The 19076-nt window shown below is 38.6% G+C and overlaps 1 protein-coding gene across 1 annotated transcript; it reads left to right on the top strand.

Annotated features, from left to right (window-relative positions):
- The first annotated feature begins 312 nt into the window (after positions 1-312).
- On the top strand, positions 313-18671 carry gtf3c3 (general transcription factor IIIC, polypeptide 3). Its single transcript, XM_036562856.1, is given in 19 exon segments — positions 313-501; positions 2710-2815; positions 3969-4201; positions 4930-5053; positions 5416-5607; positions 6827-6992; positions 8381-8528; positions 8998-9124; positions 9251-9351; positions 10513-10684; positions 12381-12583; positions 12731-12832; positions 13181-13316; positions 14334-14559; positions 16039-16229; positions 17316-17345; positions 17348-17439; positions 18071-18223; positions 18549-18671. Coding segments are annotated over 19 exon segments (2724 nt in total). The 5' UTR covers positions 313-402.
- Positions 18672-19076: the final 405 nt, after the last annotated feature.

Raw genomic sequence — 19076 nt, 5'->3', positions numbered from 1 at the left:
TTGGATAAAATGCCTGCCAGCGCAACTTAATGGATTTATTATTTTTTGCATTTTACAGTAACTCGGGACTCTGGTGCTCTGTGTAGGCTCATTTCTTCTGTATGTGTTTGTATGTTAACGTATATTATATTATATTATATTATATTACATTGTTATCATTTTGTTTGATAATTTCAGGTTTTAGATCTCTAATTTTTGTTTAAAAACATCTTCTAAATACGTTTCTCACGTTTGAATTCCCGCAAGTGAATGCAGACGTTTTGAGAGAGGACTTTTATTTTGACAGGAGCTGAAAGGCTGGTGTCTCTGAGTGTCTCTAGATTCGCGGTGCTCATGAGCCCGGGTTAGTCAGTTGTATTTGTCCAGTTAAATTTATATCGATTTATTTCTGATTTGTAAATAATGTCGGAGTCCAGCCCGGAGCTCAACGATTATCTGGAGGGGAAGATTTCCTTCGAGGAGTTTGAGAGACGCAGAGAGGAAAGAAGAGCCAAGCGGAAGGTGAATAACTCCGTGAACGCGTCTGATACAGTGCTGGGCGGGTTCCTGATAGAGCTGCGTGATACATCGCTCATTTATCGTCATCGCGATATTCGTCTTTCACAAAATCGGTCACAAAAGACTGCGGTGTAAAACAATAAGACCTCTAATTCACTGATAGCTTCTCTGTGTGCTGTGAGCCCCTGAACTGACTCGACTTGATCGAGTTAATCAGACTAAAGGAACTGTTCAAGTATGAATTCATGAATGTTTAGTTCACATGCAGGCAAAACATATGGTTTAACCTCACCTTTTCCCTCCTGTCTTCGATAACCCTGCTGGAAATAAAGACCATTAGGGCTATTAGGGTTAAAACTTGATGGTTTTGCTTCCTAATGGGAATTGGTTTAAGGGTTGCCATTAGAGACCACTGGTTACCTGTTGGACCCTATTTGACCATAATTTATTAAAGTTGCGTACAATCAAATATGTTCGTAAAATGAGTGCACTTAAATTTCACTGACAGTTTCGTTATTCATCAGTTTCATCTTTCTGTACGATCGTCTGGTAGGAGTGTGTAAGTTTAAGTATAATACTTTAACAACCTGAAATAATTGCTTGGTTTGTGGTTAACATCTTAAACTCCTTGGAACCACTGGTTCATAAGCTACATTCAAAAGGTGGGGGTCATATGAGAGCTGTAACTGTATTCTTTCCAGTCAAATAGATGGGTGATGTAATTTTAAACCCTTATAATAAAAGAAGCTGAACTCACAATTTTTTTTTTCTACTGAAAGTCGACCCATTTTTCCACAAATCTGGGCTATAAACTATAAACAGATGGCGTCTCTTCAGTGATCTGCTCTGTAAAAATTATTCTTATAAAATAATACAAAGAGTGTCTAAGATTTTTGGCTTTTCAGCAGTAAATTGTAAGCATATAGCAATGTGTGTGATTATAAAACACATTTTCTGTTAATTTGAGGGGAGCTTTTACAAAAAAATAAATAAATAAAATAATTTACATTTATTTCATGCAGTTTTTTGCTTTACAATTTGGTCATTTAAATTCAGATGGACAAACCGAAATATACCCGCGAGCATAAGTGGTTAACTAGCCCAAACTATTGTTAATATCCTGTCGTACCAATAATAATTATAAAATATAATATAAATAATAATAATAAAAATAGAAAATAACAATGGTACTAATAATTTGTGCACCTGGAAATCCAGTACAAAACTGGATGTACTTTTACATGTACAGGTGTAAACCAACCCTGAAACTCTTCCATGTTCCATTTACCCATATACTGTGCTTTTGTTTTATACGAAGCAGTTAGTACAGAAGTTAGTACAGAAGCATCTCAAACACTGCAATAAAACGGTGTTTAAATATGATGTTTAGGAAAATATCACACTTCATAATCACATCATTCTGCTGTCTTAAAAAAAACTGAGATGTTTTGTTCATGTTTGATTCTTTCCAGTGATTGTAATTTGAACACTATAAAGTTTGGTCAGAAGGGGGAGCTGTGCACTCATTGCAACTCCAAATATTAGCTCAGCCATTGGCTCAGGAGCCTCTGAATGCTGTTTTATTGGATCCTTACTGAAACATCTGCAAGAATTAGGGCTTCATTTGCATTATATATAAATGAGGTGCTGATAGTAAGGTGCTTGATTTCACGCACCAAAGCTGATATAGTACTTGTTTCTTGTATGAATGTTTCACGTATCATAAGCAGAAAAGTTTGTATGTCAGTAAAGCTGCACTTTTTATGCAGCTTTTGATAAATAAGGGATATTTTGTTAAGAAACAAGTGGCATTTATTTTAAACAGACCACTAAGATCATAATGATCACCATCAATGAGCACAAACTCACCAACACCACTGTCAGAAAACAGCCCCAGACCTTGTTTCCACCTTTGTGCTTTATTGTCTCTCTCTGCTGTGTATCTCAGCTATATTATACTTTAGGTTAACCCAACTAGCAGCAAGAGAATGCTGAACATCTTAGTTGAAAACAGATGCTTTCAATTTAAGAACATGTTTTCAAAATTTAGTGCATTAATGACGGGTCATGCTGTGAACCTTTGCCATCCACCCCCCATATAAGGACCCTCCAAAACATTTACCATCAGTTTGATGTTGTTCTAAAGGTCTATAAAAAATCTGAACATTGCTGCATGGAAAGTTCTTTTTGCTGACGATGTTTCTGGTCCAGGAGGAAGCAGGTCATGGCTCTGATGAGAATGATGCTGCCGATCAGGACGATGCCATTCCAAGCACTTCGAAGCAGATTCGCAGAACGCCTTGGAAACATCAGGCAGGTTGGTGCAGTGCATTCGGGGCCCTGACCGCCAGTCTGCTTTTCAGCTACTGCATCCACCCCAATTCACATATGCAAGTGTGAATACCCCTGTTTTATTTTGTTTGGTTGATTTTCTTAATGAAAATAAGTTAACATACAGTCAAAAATGAACAAACTTTAATATGGTGTTTTTCTGAATGTTTAAAATGCACAATTTTTTATTTATTGCTGAGGTAATATATTTAAAAAAAATGTAATATACATATTTTTACCCAATATGTATGAGCGGCCAAACTTTTGCATAAGACTTTATGCAAGAATGGATTATAATTAATAGATAATTTTAATTAGGAGAAAACAATAATTACTAAAACATTTGAGAAATAGAAACTTGAAACAACTAAATAAAGCAAATAAGCATAAGACAGTTTCTGCCATTATCATCACTAAACCAAATATAACGGTAACGAGAACAAACAACAACAACTGTAAAAAAAACGACATACTTGTGGGGCTCGGGGTCCCTAAGTAACTGCTTCTATTGCTTATAGCCCATCTGTCAAACACAAGGCCCGTGGGCCAAGTCGGGCCTTTGACACAGTCCTATATCACCCGCGAAATGACTTTAATTTTCTGTTTTTAGTAGATTGTTTCATCCTGAAATGCACTGCAGTCCCCAGCATGCACTGCAACATACTGTGTGTTCTGACCCCCTTCCCCCAATAACAATCTGTGGGTCAGCAGATACACAAAAAGAAAAGATGCCTGGTGTCTAGTTCAAGAAAATAGACAGTTACTACCTGAAGCAATTTATTTTTATTTAGAATTATTTTTGAATAAGTCTTCAGCACCAATTTTGCTGTTGCAGTTTTGGCATATTTTGAATAAACAGTGCCCAGTTCAGGTCATGGCAAAGTAAAATGACATGAAACACGGCTGGCCGACGTATTTGCTGAGATTTTTTTAATATGGCTTTTTGTAGTGGTTGAGTTTGACACCCCTGGCTTATAGCATGAAATGGTCCTTGATGGGCATAAACCCCTGTGAAAAACGTGAACAACAGCTACAGTCTTAGTCGTCCTGTTTCAGAGCATTTACTGCTCCCAGTGTTTTCCAGTTAAGAGAAGCATCTCAGTTTGAAAAAGAATGTTTCTTTGCCTTTTGTCCGGTAGGCAGCACAGAAGAGGGAGTCAGCCCATCTGTTCAGAAGGCCTTCGCCTCCATGCTTGGGGAGGGACTCGAGGAGATTGGGGATGAAGACATGGACGAGGACGACGATGAAGAAGAGTGGAGAGAGATCGGCGAGGACGATGAAGATGAAGGTGGGGGCGGCAGTGAAGTCACGCCAGGAGACGTTTTCGCCCTGGAGATGGAACTGAATAGGGAAAACAAGAAGATGATGAAGGTGCGATCTACAGCATTAATTGGATGAGCAGTACTTCAAGCGTATGGAGCTGTCAGTTTATCTCAGACTAATTGTTAGAAAGTCTTTCCACCACTTCTGTTCCCTCTAACATGTAATAACAAAATTTAGATATGAAGCACCTCATGAACTTAGCTAATGTGAAGTCTGAAGCTGTGAAAATGACCACGGGGTGGAAAAAAACTGATGCTTTGCATTAAAGACACTATGTGCTATTATTTATTCATAAAAAGGTAAAATATTTTCCTTTGGTGTTTGGTAAAATGGGAAGAAATGGAAATTTAGTATTGTTTAAAATGGGATAAAATATGTTTGGGTGGCCATCGATACAGTCCAAGTCACTATTTTTGACAAACAACAAGAATGAAATGATACTATTATTGTATGATACGATCTAAATGTTCATAGCGGCAGTTAAATAAAAAATTTTGTCAACTCAAAAGCAAACAGAGGGTAAAGCAGAAACAGCGTATGTGTTAATAAGCTTTTTATGTGTGAAAAGTACAATCTGATTTCATCAGGTCACACTGAGGACAGCGTAAATGGAAGCTGGCAAAAAGGTGTAAACACTCCTTTATGATCCATATTTTCATTAATGAGATGTTAATAAAAAACATTTCCTCTTAAAATTGAGTGCAGGAGGATATGGGTGGTCTCTGCCTGCAAATTCTGAGGTAATTCTTATACCCCTGCCCTTCTCTGTTTTTTAGGAAAGACGCCCCCGCAGTAAGCTACCTCGTGCCCTCCGGGGGTTAATGGGGGAGGCCAACATCCGCTATGCTCGCGGAGACAAAGACGACGCTATCCTGATGTGCATGGAGATCATTCGCCAGGGTCTGTTGGATCTGTTTTGTCTTATGCCCGATTCTGATTGATGAAGTTTAAGTTTTCCTATTTCCTCAAGCCACCTGCAATCAGGAAGATCAATGTTAAAAGATGTATCGTTTTTATTCCTAAATTATGGACCTATTTCTTATTTTTTGCCACAATTCTTCAGGGTTTGGTTTATGAAAAACCCATTGAACAGTTTTAGATTTAAAAATTTCCATTTACTCCAGAATTCAGGTCTGTAAATCTGGATCTAACCATAGTAACATTTTCTCTGCAGAAATGTTTGAAGAGAATTCAGTGGATGTCAGTGTTAAAGTGATTTTATTTGGGTGGGAATTCAAACCATGCATTTTGGTGTGTCTCAGCTCCCCTGGCCTATGAACCCTTCTCTACACTCGCAATGATCTATGAGGATCAGGGTGACATGGAGAAGGCGCTCCAGTTCGGACTGATTGCGGCGCACCTGAACCCCAGTGACTGCGAGGAGTGGGTCAAACTGGCTGACATGTCTCTGGAGCAGGACAACATCAAGCAGGCCATCATCTGCTACACCAAAGGTCAGCGCAGTTACAGCAGCCAGTTTGCTTGTGTCTAATGTAGCGAGGTGTCTCTTCAGTGGCTAAGGTGTGGGATAAGCCTGGGTTCCAAAATATCTGTAAAATAAAATATTTGAATGAATTAAGTCATTCCAAGTGGTATCATGTGAAATGGTGCCTTGTAGAGAAATACAGGTATTATATTTACTGTTCTCTCCAAAAAATATGCCAAATAGGCCAAAATCATATTTCAAACCTATCATAAAACAATGTCTCAGACATCAGGCAGTGTATCAATAACTATTTCATGTAATAGCTTTTTGTGATGTAGCCTTTAGAGGCAAGAAAGGTGTTCAGATGTCTGGTTCCTATCACCAACAATGTGAACAATTCTGGCTCAGTAAGTATTTCACACCAAACCACTCTGAATGGCTTTGTTTGCATCTTAACCATTTAATTATGCAGAATGTTTGGAAAATCTGTGAAATTCCTCTTAAGAAATGAAAACAAATGAAGGCTTTTTTTGGAAGGCTCAGCAATCACTGCTTTAACGGTATCACCAGTCAGCAACTGTCAGCAATCTAAATGTGTTCTTATTTAAACACTGGAAAGGTTTAAATAAATAAAAGGTTTAAGTAAATAAAAAATAGTTCAGCAAAAAAATCTATTTGTAAATGCATTTTTTCCTCTTTCCCCAAGTGTATCATGAGCTGGAGGTGTTTAATGTCTGAAGTTTGCTTGTTTTTTTTAGTTTTACACTGGAGCCGCAAAGCTAATGTAGCTAACAAGTTGCTACCAACCAAATGTTACCAACTCATTAGCACTGTGCTAAATTTATGCCTGTGTTGCCACATATAGTACAAATAGACTTGCGTATTTGCTTTCCAACTCCATACAAAACAGCAGTACCAGCCATCTTGAAGCCCACATTTGGTCTGTAATTTTGTCCATTTTTATACACCTGAGAGATTAATTAACAATTTAGCTCAGTTTTTGGATAGAAAGTGATAATTTAGTTGTGCGGTTTACATGTTAGCTATATTAGCCTTGTAGTTAAGCAAACTTCAGAAACCAAACAAGTCTCAACTATTCAGGCTAAGAGGAAATTTGCATAAATTTGATTTTTCACCAAACTAAAAGGGATATAAGGAATTCCGAATATCAGTATGACAATTGTGTATATGACAATACGTGAATGATGACGGTACTCTATCTAAAGGCTGTGTTCTGTGTTGGTCAGCGATTAAGTATGACCAGAGTAACGTGCGCTATCTTTGGGAGCGCTCCAGCCTCTACGAGCAGGTGGGAGAACACAAGCAGGCCATGGACGGCTACCGCCGCATCCTCAGCCTCCTGCCCCCTACGGACGGAGAGCACTTCATGCAGCTGTCTCGCGACATGGCCAAGTAAGAGGGGGTCCGTGGGGGATGCGTGCGGCCACTTGGCCACGAGTTGAGTAGTGCTGCTCTGGCTTACCCATCAGTAAGCTAACTTTCAGGCCTAACTAGCCATCTAGATTACATTAGCTCAGCTAGGCACTGCAATTTCTAGCTCAGCAGGCTAACAAACACAGTCTACTAAGAGTGCTCACTTAAGGTGTACCTTCAGAGTTTAATGAATTAAAGATGTGGTTTATTTTTTATGAGCTAAACTGCATAGCCACACAAAGCTATACCTCTCTGGAAAATGGTTCGAATTGGAGGGAATTTTAAACGGCTCAGCTAATGTTAGCTAGCTATGCCTGCGCACTGCAAGGAATGCTTGTTTGGGCTTAAATGCTCGACTGCAGATAAATATGCTTCAATATTTTCAACAAACAATTTTATCATTGTCAAATTGTGACTATTAGAGCTACGCCTTCATTTCAGGCCATAAATATCAAAACTCTGTCAAAACCCTGCATTTCTGATGATGATGTTAATTTCTGCTAGCACTCGCATGGGATAATTATATTAGCACTAAACGTTTTCTTAAATATCTTAAATTAAACACAGACATATGAAACTTTTAAAATACGTTCCATAATGTTATTTGAAACTTGCAACAGACATTAACGTATTTTTTTCTTTGCATATTTTGCGTTCACAGCCATCATACAGTGAATGCAAACATACTGTAAGAAATCCCACAGGGTCACTAGCAGAAATCAGCATTATTGTACAGGTCTTTCTGTGTCTCTTTATTTGTTTGTTTTTTGACTGTGTTTTGATATTTATGGCCTAAAAATAAAGACCTAGCACTGTCACGGTTTGCCACTGATAAAGTTGTTAAAATACTGAAGCATTGACCACATTTAACTGAAGCCCACACAAACACTCAATGTATTTTACATGCAATGTTGCAGTTTTACTTTGTTGCATACAGTAAAGAGTCATGGCATAGAACTGCTGCTGTTTTATATTTCTAAAATCTGACACTGAAGCCTGGTTAAATTACTGCTAATATTCAGTCAGTGACATATCTAGGTCTTACAGAAGGCCTAGAGTGATGTTTTTCTCACAGAATTAGTCTCTTCCAAAGTAGTCCTGATTGGACAGTTTTCCATTGGGAGTTTCAAGATTTAACCCTTTTTCCAACTAAAATATAGCAATAAAATAAAGAGCATTACCACAACATTTGCAGAGACAATTTTCTGAAGGCCTAGAGGGCTCAGAGGGTGCACTGGAGAAATTATGTTCAGCCAGAGGTTCCTCAACTGTTCTGATGTAGTTTGGTATGTTTTTTCCAGTTATGTCAGAATCGGCTTCACTCATACGATTCTTCTTTGTGTGTCTGTGTGTGTTTGTGAGTTTAGAAGTTACTACGAGAGCAACGAGCTCTCCTCAGCTATCGGGGTGATGGAGGAGGCTCTGGACCGGCACCCCGAGCTGGTCTCCCATGAGTGCGTTAACATGGCAGCCGAGCTCTACATAGCCAACCACCAATACAGCAAAGCGTTAGAGGTGAGACAAAACAGGCTGCATGCTTAAATGTCCACACAGCCATATGCAAAAGTTTTGGCACACCTGGTCAGATGATGTTTTGTTGAAAATAAGTGAATGTATCTTCTACAGAGAACACACTTCTGCACATTTTAATGCACAGTTACAGTTTATTTGCTGAATTTAACATATTGAGAACATATTCAATATAGTGTGTTGTGTTTTCCTGTATGTGAAAAATTTAAATTGTGCGTTAATATTTGCAGGAAAATTCCACATCCTCTTTCCAGGGGATGTGTTAACTTTTTCTAACTTAAAACTAAAATCAACCAGCATGTAATTTGACTGGGGGTGTTCCAACTTTTGCATATGACTGTATGTGTAAGTGAGACGTGGAGGGATTTTGTAGTGAGTTAATATAGCTTGCAATTATAATTTGTCTAGACTGTGTGCTTGATAGATTGATTGGATAGATTCTGTTTGTTTGCAGGCCTTGATCAGGTTCTGTAACATTGTGCTGGAGAGAGACTCAAGCAAGCAAGAAACCAAAGAGCAGCCTGATCCAGAAACTGAGGAAGAACAGAAGGTTGAGAAGAAAGAAGAGGCAGAAGCGAAGGGTGAGGATGAAAGAGCTGCAGTGACTTTCATACGCTTGCACTGATCTGAAATAGACCATCACTGAACTACATTAGTCTACAGAAGAGTACTTTCATCAGTGTATCTGACTGCTTTTCTCTCTGTAGGAGAGATTCTGGAGGTTGTGGTTCCTGATGATATTCCAGTAGATATCAGGGTGAAGCTTATGGTCTGTCTGATCCACCAGAGTGTCTTCAAACCACTAGATGTGAGTACCTTACTTAAATATACATTAACCCAGTCATTATTTGTAACAGCAGTGATTAAAAGATAGTGAACACCAACTAGTATGATAGTAGTTTGAAATATAAAGTGGTGGCAGTTCATTTTAATTATTATTTTTGGCTAAAAAAAAATATTGAAAGGGGAATTTCACAGATTTTTCAAACTTTCTGTGTAATCGAGTTGTAAATCAGATTTCTTTACAGTGGTGGTGATAGTAACCAGGGGTCTTGTGATGCCTACAACGCAAATATAGCCATTTTATTAACTTTTATTTAGTGAAAAGTCTGAAAAAGAAGAAAAAAATTCTTTGTGGGATATTTTGCCCTGCTTGTACCATCTCTACCATGAATGGGTTTAAAAAAATTGTTTTTGGCCAAAAATGTATAGCAAAACTGTCATAAAACAATATTTCAGGCATCAGGCAGCATATTGATAACCATTTTGTGTAATAACATTCTGTGAGGGAGCTATTAAATGTGTTAAACTCTTCAGACATCTGGTTCTGATTCCTCTTTAAAGCTTACTTCTCCGTTTTGTGTATTTTTCTCTGTACTCTGTATTTTTCCCTTAAGGTGCACTCATACCATTTTTGAGGTTTTAGTAAAAAAAAAAAGGGTCATAATTCATTTTAACATGAGCATTTTCAACCTTTCATTATGAATTAGAACTAAACAGGCTGATTTTGTTACTGACTAAGATAAGAAAGATGAGCTCAGTTCTAATTTGGCTATTTTGTCAGGGGTAAATATAGATTTTTCTCGACACTACTTCTTAACTTCAGTGGTTCAGTAGGAAATTTTAACCATAATTTTACAAATTTTGCCATCTTTAGTCTGACAAAGTTATTTTTTTCCTTTACATATGTTTCATTGACCAGGTTATCCAGTCATCCAGCTTTTATACTTTCAGTTAATAAAATGTCCCATAAGTTTTTGTCCAATCTTGTTGCATCAAATTTAGCCCATTCGGGAACAGAGTGTCAGATTCACAGGGAAATTCTAAACTAAACATGTTTCAGCTCTGTCTAAAAATGTCTCAATCCTGAGCATTCCTGAAATATATGCAAGTGACCAGCCTCCTGCTCCCCACACTTCCTCCAGCTTCCTCCGTGATGTTTGTAGTGAGAGGTTTCCTTTCTCTGCAGCCCATGCTGACCTCTCTGATGGAGCAGAGCCCAGAGGAGCTGGGTGACCTATACCTGGATGTGGCTGAAGCCTTCATGGATGAGGGCGAATACAACTCCGCCCTGCCCCTGCTGTCTGCCCTCGTCTGCTCAGAGAGATACAACCTGGCCGTGGTGTGGCTCCGCCATGCAGGTGCATACATGTCCATTTGCCTGTGCAAATTCCTTTTATTGTTGGACCAGTGGATTGCATTGCTGGCTCAGTGCATCTCAAATTTCAACAATTTTGGTAATTTAAATGTAAATTTTGGTAAAAAAAAAATATAGCTGTCCACAACAAACAAAAAAACAATGTACATTTTTTTTAAAATCATTCGAGCCGCTGAATTGTCCTATAGATTGTGTAAAAATGTCATGAAGAATTGAGATGCTTGAAATAAAATCTCTTTACATTGACTTACATTCAAAGTTAAGAATATTTTTATCTTTTCCTGTAAAAATGATAATTTGCAGGTACTTACATACAGAGAGATTCACTCGAAAGAGGCCCGAATATTCTGTAATAACTCTATCTAGGACGAAGCAATCTGAACGAAACAACATGCAATGTGCTCCTCAGTATATGGAGCTTTGAAAAAGCCGGGATGCCCCTGAGTCGGAGCAATGAGGTACGTGCCGGACAGCTGTCGCCACGTTTAACCTCTGTTTGCAATTTCCAGGTGCATACCCCCGTAACCCTTCATGTGTCTGTCAGAAAAGGGAGATCACTTCCAGCATCACATATAATGCAATCAATTACACATACGTCATGGTATGTAGCGTATTTTTGGGGTCAGACTGCTTCATCCTAACAGGAGTTATAACAGAATATTTGGGGCCTCTTTCGAGTGAATTTCCCTGTACTTTATATATGATATATATCTGTAATTTTTTTTTTTCTTTTTCTTTTTTTTTGGACAACAATAGTATTCTAATGTGACTGGATAAACTACTTACATTGCAGTGGAATATTGACAACAAAAACAATATTCAGAGCTTTCTTTAATTTTTATACTTGAATGGTCTGAGAATTTTGTTTTGACCAAAAATGAGCACATTTAAAATTATAAGTGTTGTAATCAATTCTAAAATTTTAACCATTCGACATTCTGAGTCAGAAATCTTGTGTTTTCCTTCCATACCATGATGTATTTCTTAGTGAAGCATGGTATCAGGGAAGGTCTGTAAGCTTGCTGAGTGTTTCTTTTCTCTTGTCTGGTGGGAAGAGGGCAGATGATCTTATTAGTCACAGCTAATAAGTTTTGGGGAATTGGAGACCTCTTTGGTGGAAGTGTGTATTTGCACGTAATGCAGTTACGAAAAAGAACGTTTTGTAACGTGGGTTGTGCTCTGGACCCCTTCCCCAAGAGGATGAATCTGATGATTTTGAGCATGTTGAAAGAGTATTCAGACAGGTCTTCTGAGAATGTGAGTGAATTATCACATTAGTCATCATATCTTCATCAGTATAATGTTGATTTTTGCATTTGAGACCTAAAAAATCGTAAAGCTTTTATCAAAAAAATCTTAAAGCTTTATTTTCCCCGTGCGCTTGTAGAAAGTGATATAATCAAAAATCTGAAGACATTTTAGAGGCAGAAATAAAGAATTTTGTCTTTTAAATGGTGTGGCACCAGGGACATGAACGTGAATTAACATGGACATGAACGAAGGAGATAAAAGAGGTCAGTTTTGATATCATTTTGTATTATACCAAGTATTTGAAAACTGAAGTATATCTAATAAACTGTCTAGGATGCACAGTGGAAGTACGCTTAGATGACTTGGATGACGTTTCTCCTCTGTGGTTTCAATATGTGATATTAAATGTGCTGTTTTTATGTGTTCAGAGTGTCTGAAGGCCCTCGGTCATTTAGAGGTGGCCGTAAAGAGCTACAGTAAGGTGGTGGAGATGGCCCCGCTGCATCTGGAAGCACGCCTGGCTCTGTCCACTCTACAGCAGCAGCTGGGCCGACCCAACTGCGCCCTGCAGGCGTTGGAGCCCATGTATGACCCCGACACGCTGGCCCAGGACTCCTCAGCAGCCCAGCAGGTGTGTGTCCATGCGTTTACAGTTGTATTTTTCAAATTCAAAGGTTTTTAATGAGAAGATTTGTATGTAATTATTATGTATTATTATGTAATTTGTATGTAATTGTGTGTAATTGCTCAAAAGTGGTGTGCATTTTTGGGGATTTAGGAACTAAAGTTGTTGCTGCATCGTTCTACACTGCTCCGATCACAAGGCCGCACTGAAGACTACATAGACGCTCTGCTCACAATGTTGTCCATGCTGCTTAAGGTTTGCCTCTCTTGTGTGATCCTTCTCTTTCTGTATTTCTGCTCTTTTTCTTTCCATTCTGCATTCCATATATTCTCCTTTTATGAGGTTTAACCCTTCAGTTATTATTGTCATTTGGCTTTATATTTGATTTTCATTGTTTTGAAAATATACGTATCCAATTATTCAACTGTTCATGTAAACAGCATACTCTTATTCCTTAGATGGGAGTATAGGGGGGTGTATGGTGGGGGGTGGATCACTGTAGTTGTGCTAAGCTGGTCCAGACAAAAGTCCAGGGCTAAATTTAGTCCCCAGTTCAGCCTTGCTTGATTCTAACACTTCTTTATTTCTGCTTCTGCCTTGTAGGTGGCAATGGTGAGAGCCCAAGTGTGTCTGATAGCTAGCACCTCGTCCGGCACCAGACACCTGCGGCTCATTAAAGTGTCCCGTAACAAGCTGTCTGAAATTGAGGACCAAGAAGCAGCATACCTGGACGTGACGGGTAGCTGTTATTTCTTTTACTGACCATGAAAAGCAACCAAGCTTCCACTACGTTCCCAACAACATTACCTGAGAAGTAGAGAATTGTATCCGAGGGATTCTATGTGAAAAAAATGTTATTCTTTTAAAATGTTTCATGTAGGAAGCGATGTATGATTGGAATCAGCAGATTTTTGCTTCAGACACACATAGTCTGGCAAATAAATCTGGCAATTTATTTATTTTTGTGCTTTAGCGATTTGCACAATGTAAGTACATGCACTCACCCTGTATATGAGTGCTGCTGCTACAGCAGTACAAAAACATCATAGCATAATTCACTGTGCTAAATAACCAGTTTCCTCTTACTGTCCAATTAATGTTTCATTCATGTTATTTATATAGTCAAATCACTTCTTATTTATTACTTTAAACAAGCATGTGTATGGCGAAATCGCAAAATATATAATTCAGTGATTCATTAATATAATTTCAGGAATATGCATCAGGCATATTTTGTTTTGTTCTTAAGTTTGATAAGTTTGAACAGACACAATGCACCAGTAGTTCTTTTTTTATGTAACATAATCATAGTACAATAGTTTTTGTTCAAAGTTTCACATACTTCACTATACTAAATCTAGTAAAAGAGGGCCATTCATTCTCTCTTAATAATAAAACATGTTCTTTAATCTTCCTGTTATGTTCAACTGTTAGAGTACAGATAACTGTTCAACTGTTTAAGTACAAATAATGTCTGCAGTAATGTGATGTAATTTGTCTCTATAATGATAATTACTGTCATACTGCTGTCAAATTCTTTATCATAACAAAAAAATTTCATTTGATAAAGCAACTTCTGCAACAGCAGCTTTTGTTTTAAAATTTATAAAGCATTTTTATCACTGTAATTCCATTTTGAAACAAACTGTAAACATTATTAGAACTGGCTGCATCACTGTTGAAGATCAGTGCAGCACAGTAGCTTAGTTTTCATAACCCAGCATCTGTTAATGTTCTGTATGTGTCTGTGCTGTAGGCAAGACCAGTGTGCTGTCTCGAGAGGACTGGTGGAGGCTGTTGCTGCAGTGTCTGGAAGCTCTGTGTGAAGAGAAGCGCTTTGCTGAGGCCGAGCTGCTCGTCGACTCCTCACTGGAATTCTACTCCTTCTACGACGACCGGGCAAAGCGCAAGGAGCTGGAGTATCTGGGCCTGTCCGCCGCCTTCCTGGACCGCAACTTCCGCAAAGCCTACGACTACATCAGGTCAGCACATGGCTCAGAATGGAAAACGCAGGACTGGTCACACGCTGGAGCCTGTTTGAGATTTGCATGTTTATCTATAGCTTTGAAAAAAGCATATAATTTTTTATCATCACTTTATATTATACACAGGTTTATACTGACTCTGTCCACCTATAAAGTGTGTAGAATGTGTTACTCAGTTAATAATGTTAATAATGATAATAATAATAATAATAATGGCAGTTGATAGTGTGTTGCCGAATGGTTACTATGGTATGATGGTTGCTAAGGTACTGCCAACTGGTTGCTGTAGTATCCCAGGCAGTTACTAAAGTGGTTGCTATGGTATTCCATATTTGTTTCTAAGATGTTGCTAGGTGGTTGCTATGGTATCCAAGGTGGCTGCTTTGCACCCTGCATTTTTGGTTTTATAACGTGTTTTTAATGTGTTGCTCACATTTGATAATAATAATATTAACTAAAATGTGTTTATGCTAAAGAAAACAGTGATAAAACAGCTTATACAGCTTCTAGGTGGTTGCTAGTGAAAAGCATAAAAACGTAGTAAGTAACCTAAAAGCGTTTATGTTGCCTTTGCGCTTTCCTGTTCTGTATTTTGCAAAATTGAAAATAATCAGAAAGTTTTGTTTGTTTATATGGTTAGCAAATTACTGAATGCAGTGCGCAGTTTTTAAACCATCATTCAGTGAAGGGCAAACAGTCTAATGATGCTAAATTTTAATTTTAGTACTGCTGACTAAAAGAGAGGAGCTGGTTAGCATTACCTTAACAAGTGTGGATGATAAAACTGAGATGTGTCTGAGAGAACAAAAGTGAGTGACTTGTGTTGGAGTGGTAGAAAGTTGAAATCTGCTTTGTAGTGTTTGGGACTGTAGCATTTTGTTAGCTTAGTTAGCAGACAAATATACCACACACCACAGCACAGGCTTGGTTACTGTTAAACAAAGCTAAAATGGCCCTCGTTTAGAGGATATCTGAGAGCGCAGAGTGGAGTGATTGATGTTCGAGCGAAAGCCAAAATCAGACTTGTTCAGCAGTCAGTTTAGCTCTTAGTCTTCACTGAGCCACTGTCATGCCTAGTTTTTCTGAGTTTTGATTTCCCCTATTTCTGTCAGTGAGCTCCCAAACCACTAGTCAGTGAGTTCCTCTAAGATATAAATGGGTGGAATTAATTTATTAGGCCATTTAGGCACAGAAAAGAGATGTGGCACATCATCATTTATAAAAAATAGAGCAGTGTAACGTATTACCGTATGCCGCCCAACCCTTGCTTTGATGGGGTGTAAGGTTACATTATTTATTAGCAATATTGGCCCCATAGCTCCAGTGCAAAACTACACAAGCCAACACGGCTGATCAGCTCCATTTAGAGAACTGCGTACACCAGATTTTTCACCAACTGTTGTTTTAACTTGAGATCAGGTGGGGCAGAGTCATTTGGCGACAGGATAACTCAAGCCTGTGTGTTTTGTGCCCCAGGTTGATGCTGATGTGCAGCGTGGAACGAGCTCAGCTTTGGAACGTCTTCAACCAGGTGACGCTGCAGTCGCAGGACGTGCGCCACCACCGCTTCTGCCTGCGCCTCATGCTGAAAAACCCAGAGAACCATGCGCTCTGCCTCCTCAACGGACACACCTCGCTAGTGTCTGGAACATTCAAACATGCCCTCGGTACGTCCCACAGCTCTGCAGCAGAAACTTATTAAACTGCTCAAATATCCTCTAAAGGCTCTCCGTACTTCACTCACATCCCTTTGTGGACTGTTTGTGAAGAGACAGAAGGTCGTATCTTTATTTGCTTTTGCACTTATTGGCTCTGGGTAGCTTTTAGCTGTCAAATCCTGAACAGTTGTGTTCAAAAGTTTTGGCACCTTGGTGGTCAAATGAAATATTTTGGTTTTTTTTGAAGTGAAAATGAAATCTCTGCTGCAACGTATTTAAATTGTTCTGCAAAGGTTAATGCACAGCTACTTTACACTAGACAGAAAAAAACCAGAAAAAAAGCAACTGTGGCATGTGCAAAAGTTTGGATGCCCTTAAGTCAGTGCAATACTCCCTTATCAAGCAGATATCATAGCTTGTGGTCTGTGTTTTACTTCTTTTCACTTCATAATTCAGCCAACTACGTAATTTGGCCAAGGGTGCCCAAATGTTTGCATACTGCATACTTTTGTAGCTGAATATTTGTGGAAACATGATTGGAAAAAAAAACTCACATTATGCACTGTCTGTCAAAAGTTTGGGGACAATTCACCAACTATAATAATAATAAAAAAATTAGTTTTTTTTCTTTCATAAAAACATATATTTGTTAATCCGTTGTGTATATTTAGCTTCAGCACTCAGTTTTATGTTCACCAAAGTGTCTTCCTTGGTATGAAGAGCAGGTTTTGCCTGTATAATAAATGAACAGTTTTCCAAACCACTGTTAAAAGTACATATTGAAAGTCTTATGACCAAAAAGGTGGTTTGAACACCCTAAAGGCTTGAGTGCTGACATTACAAGAAGGGGATAAAATGCATTCTTATTCCCTAATGTAGAACTTTTGTCAGTTGTTCCATTAGTTTGCAGTTTCTTCATAGAAAAATGGCAAGATCTAAAAAGCTTTCTGCTTAACATGTTAAGTTATTGTAAACCAACAAGGATGTTCTTAATTAGTATTAAAGGCACAGAGAAGAGGTAGCCCAAATTTTGATGGGAAGTGCACATCTGCACATCTTTTTTAATGGTGTTCTCCTTGTTTCTTTTGTGAGCAGGTCAGTACATGCAGGCGTTTAGGAATCACCCTCTAACCCTCTGCACAGCTTGTGCGTTGGCCTTACCTTCTTCCACATGGCCTCCCAGAAGTTTGTAATGAAACGCCACCCCTTAGTACTGCAGGTATGTGTTGACATGAATGTGTTGTTAAGGGGGATCTGTGTAGATGCGTGGTGTGTCCATTACTGCTGTTCTTAACACTGGAACACCCTTTTGAAACATTTGCCATGGAGAAAAACCCAGAGTTTCCAGTTTCTTAGGCACATCCACCTTGTATCTATGCTCCTTGGCCGTTTTATCAGAAACTCTTACCATATAGGTGCTCTTTGTAGGTGTAATTGCAGACTGTAGCCCATCTGTTGCAGCAGAATCATCAGCCTCCCTTCACTACATTCAACAATGGAAAGTGACCACTATAGGACCACCAGTGACCAGAAATTATTTGGGTTGTGGTCCATTTTCAGTGCAGCAGTGACACTGACGTGGTAGTGGTGGTGCTGTTGGGGTTGTTATATACCTGAGTGTCACTGCTAGGTTGAGTGTGGACCACCACCCAAAACTATCCAGCCAAACTGACCACTGATGAAGTTCTGATGGATGACTTGTCAACCCAAGTCATCAACAGATGTTCTACAGTCTGAGCACCAGCAAGGCAGAGATACAAGCCTGGGGTCTCTAATGAAGTGTCCACTGAGTTTTCCATGGTTAACACCTGTCTCACGTTCTATTACCGTCACCTCTCTTGTCTCTTCAGGGTTTCTCGTTCTTGTGGCGCTACGTGGAGCTCAGAGGTCACTGTCAGGAGAGTTTGTATAATCTGGGCCGGGCTCTGCACCAGCTGGGCTTGACTCACTTGGCCATTCACTACTATCAGAAAGCACTCAGCTTCCCTCCACTCAAACTGGAGGTGAGTAGGACGGTGTTTATTACTTTCAGCTGCCATTTAGCTTATTAAAGCTCAATATAACTCTGTAGAACTGGAACAGAAACAAACTACTCAAGAAAAGAAACTGAAATTAAAATAAAACAAAATGTAAACTGGAGCAAAAGCTGACAATCTGTGCATCTGTAGGTTTTGAGTGAACACTAAGGCCTAAAAACTTTGGTGTTTTAAGGTTGTGATGAGAAAAGAATCTTTAGGCCTCTGAGAGTGAGTTGCCAGTATAGACAACTCAGAACAGTCAACAGTGTTATGAATGAATAATAACACTTTTCTCTCATTGTGTTTGAAGGGGATCGAAGACGATCAAGTGGATCTGCGCAGAGAGATCGCTTATAATCTCTCACTTCTGTACCAGGCCAGCGGCAATAAGGAGATGGCCCGTTACTATATCTATACATACTGTACTATCTGAGTGCTGTATGTGTAACCTTAATGAAAGAAATCTATAGTAATACTACAGGAGTGTTTACCTGTAGTAATACTACAGGATTGCCATACGACAGTACTACAGGGCTAAGAGGAGAAAATATTACAGATTATTAATGAAGAATAACACAGCACTGTGGAAAACCTTTTGTTCATATGGTATTACTATAGATATTCTAAGGTGTGTGTATGTATATGTGTGGGAAAGAGTAAGAAAATATCTGTTTCTATTATGTATTTTGTACAATACCACAATATATGTAAAATATCATTTTCTACTGATATTTGTTCAATAAATCTATTTATTATTCTTAAGTGTAAGGCATTTAATGTCGTTTCTTAATATTAATTGGGAATTCCACCATTATTTCCAAAATGACTGCATATTTAT

Source organism: Colossoma macropomum, unplaced genomic scaffold, assembly GCF_904425465.1.
Source record: "Colossoma macropomum unplaced genomic scaffold, Colossoma_macropomum, whole genome shotgun sequence".
Lineage (NCBI taxonomy): Eukaryota > Metazoa > Chordata > Actinopteri > Characiformes > Serrasalmidae > Colossoma > Colossoma macropomum.
This window is presented reverse-complemented; position numbering and strand designations above follow the sequence as displayed.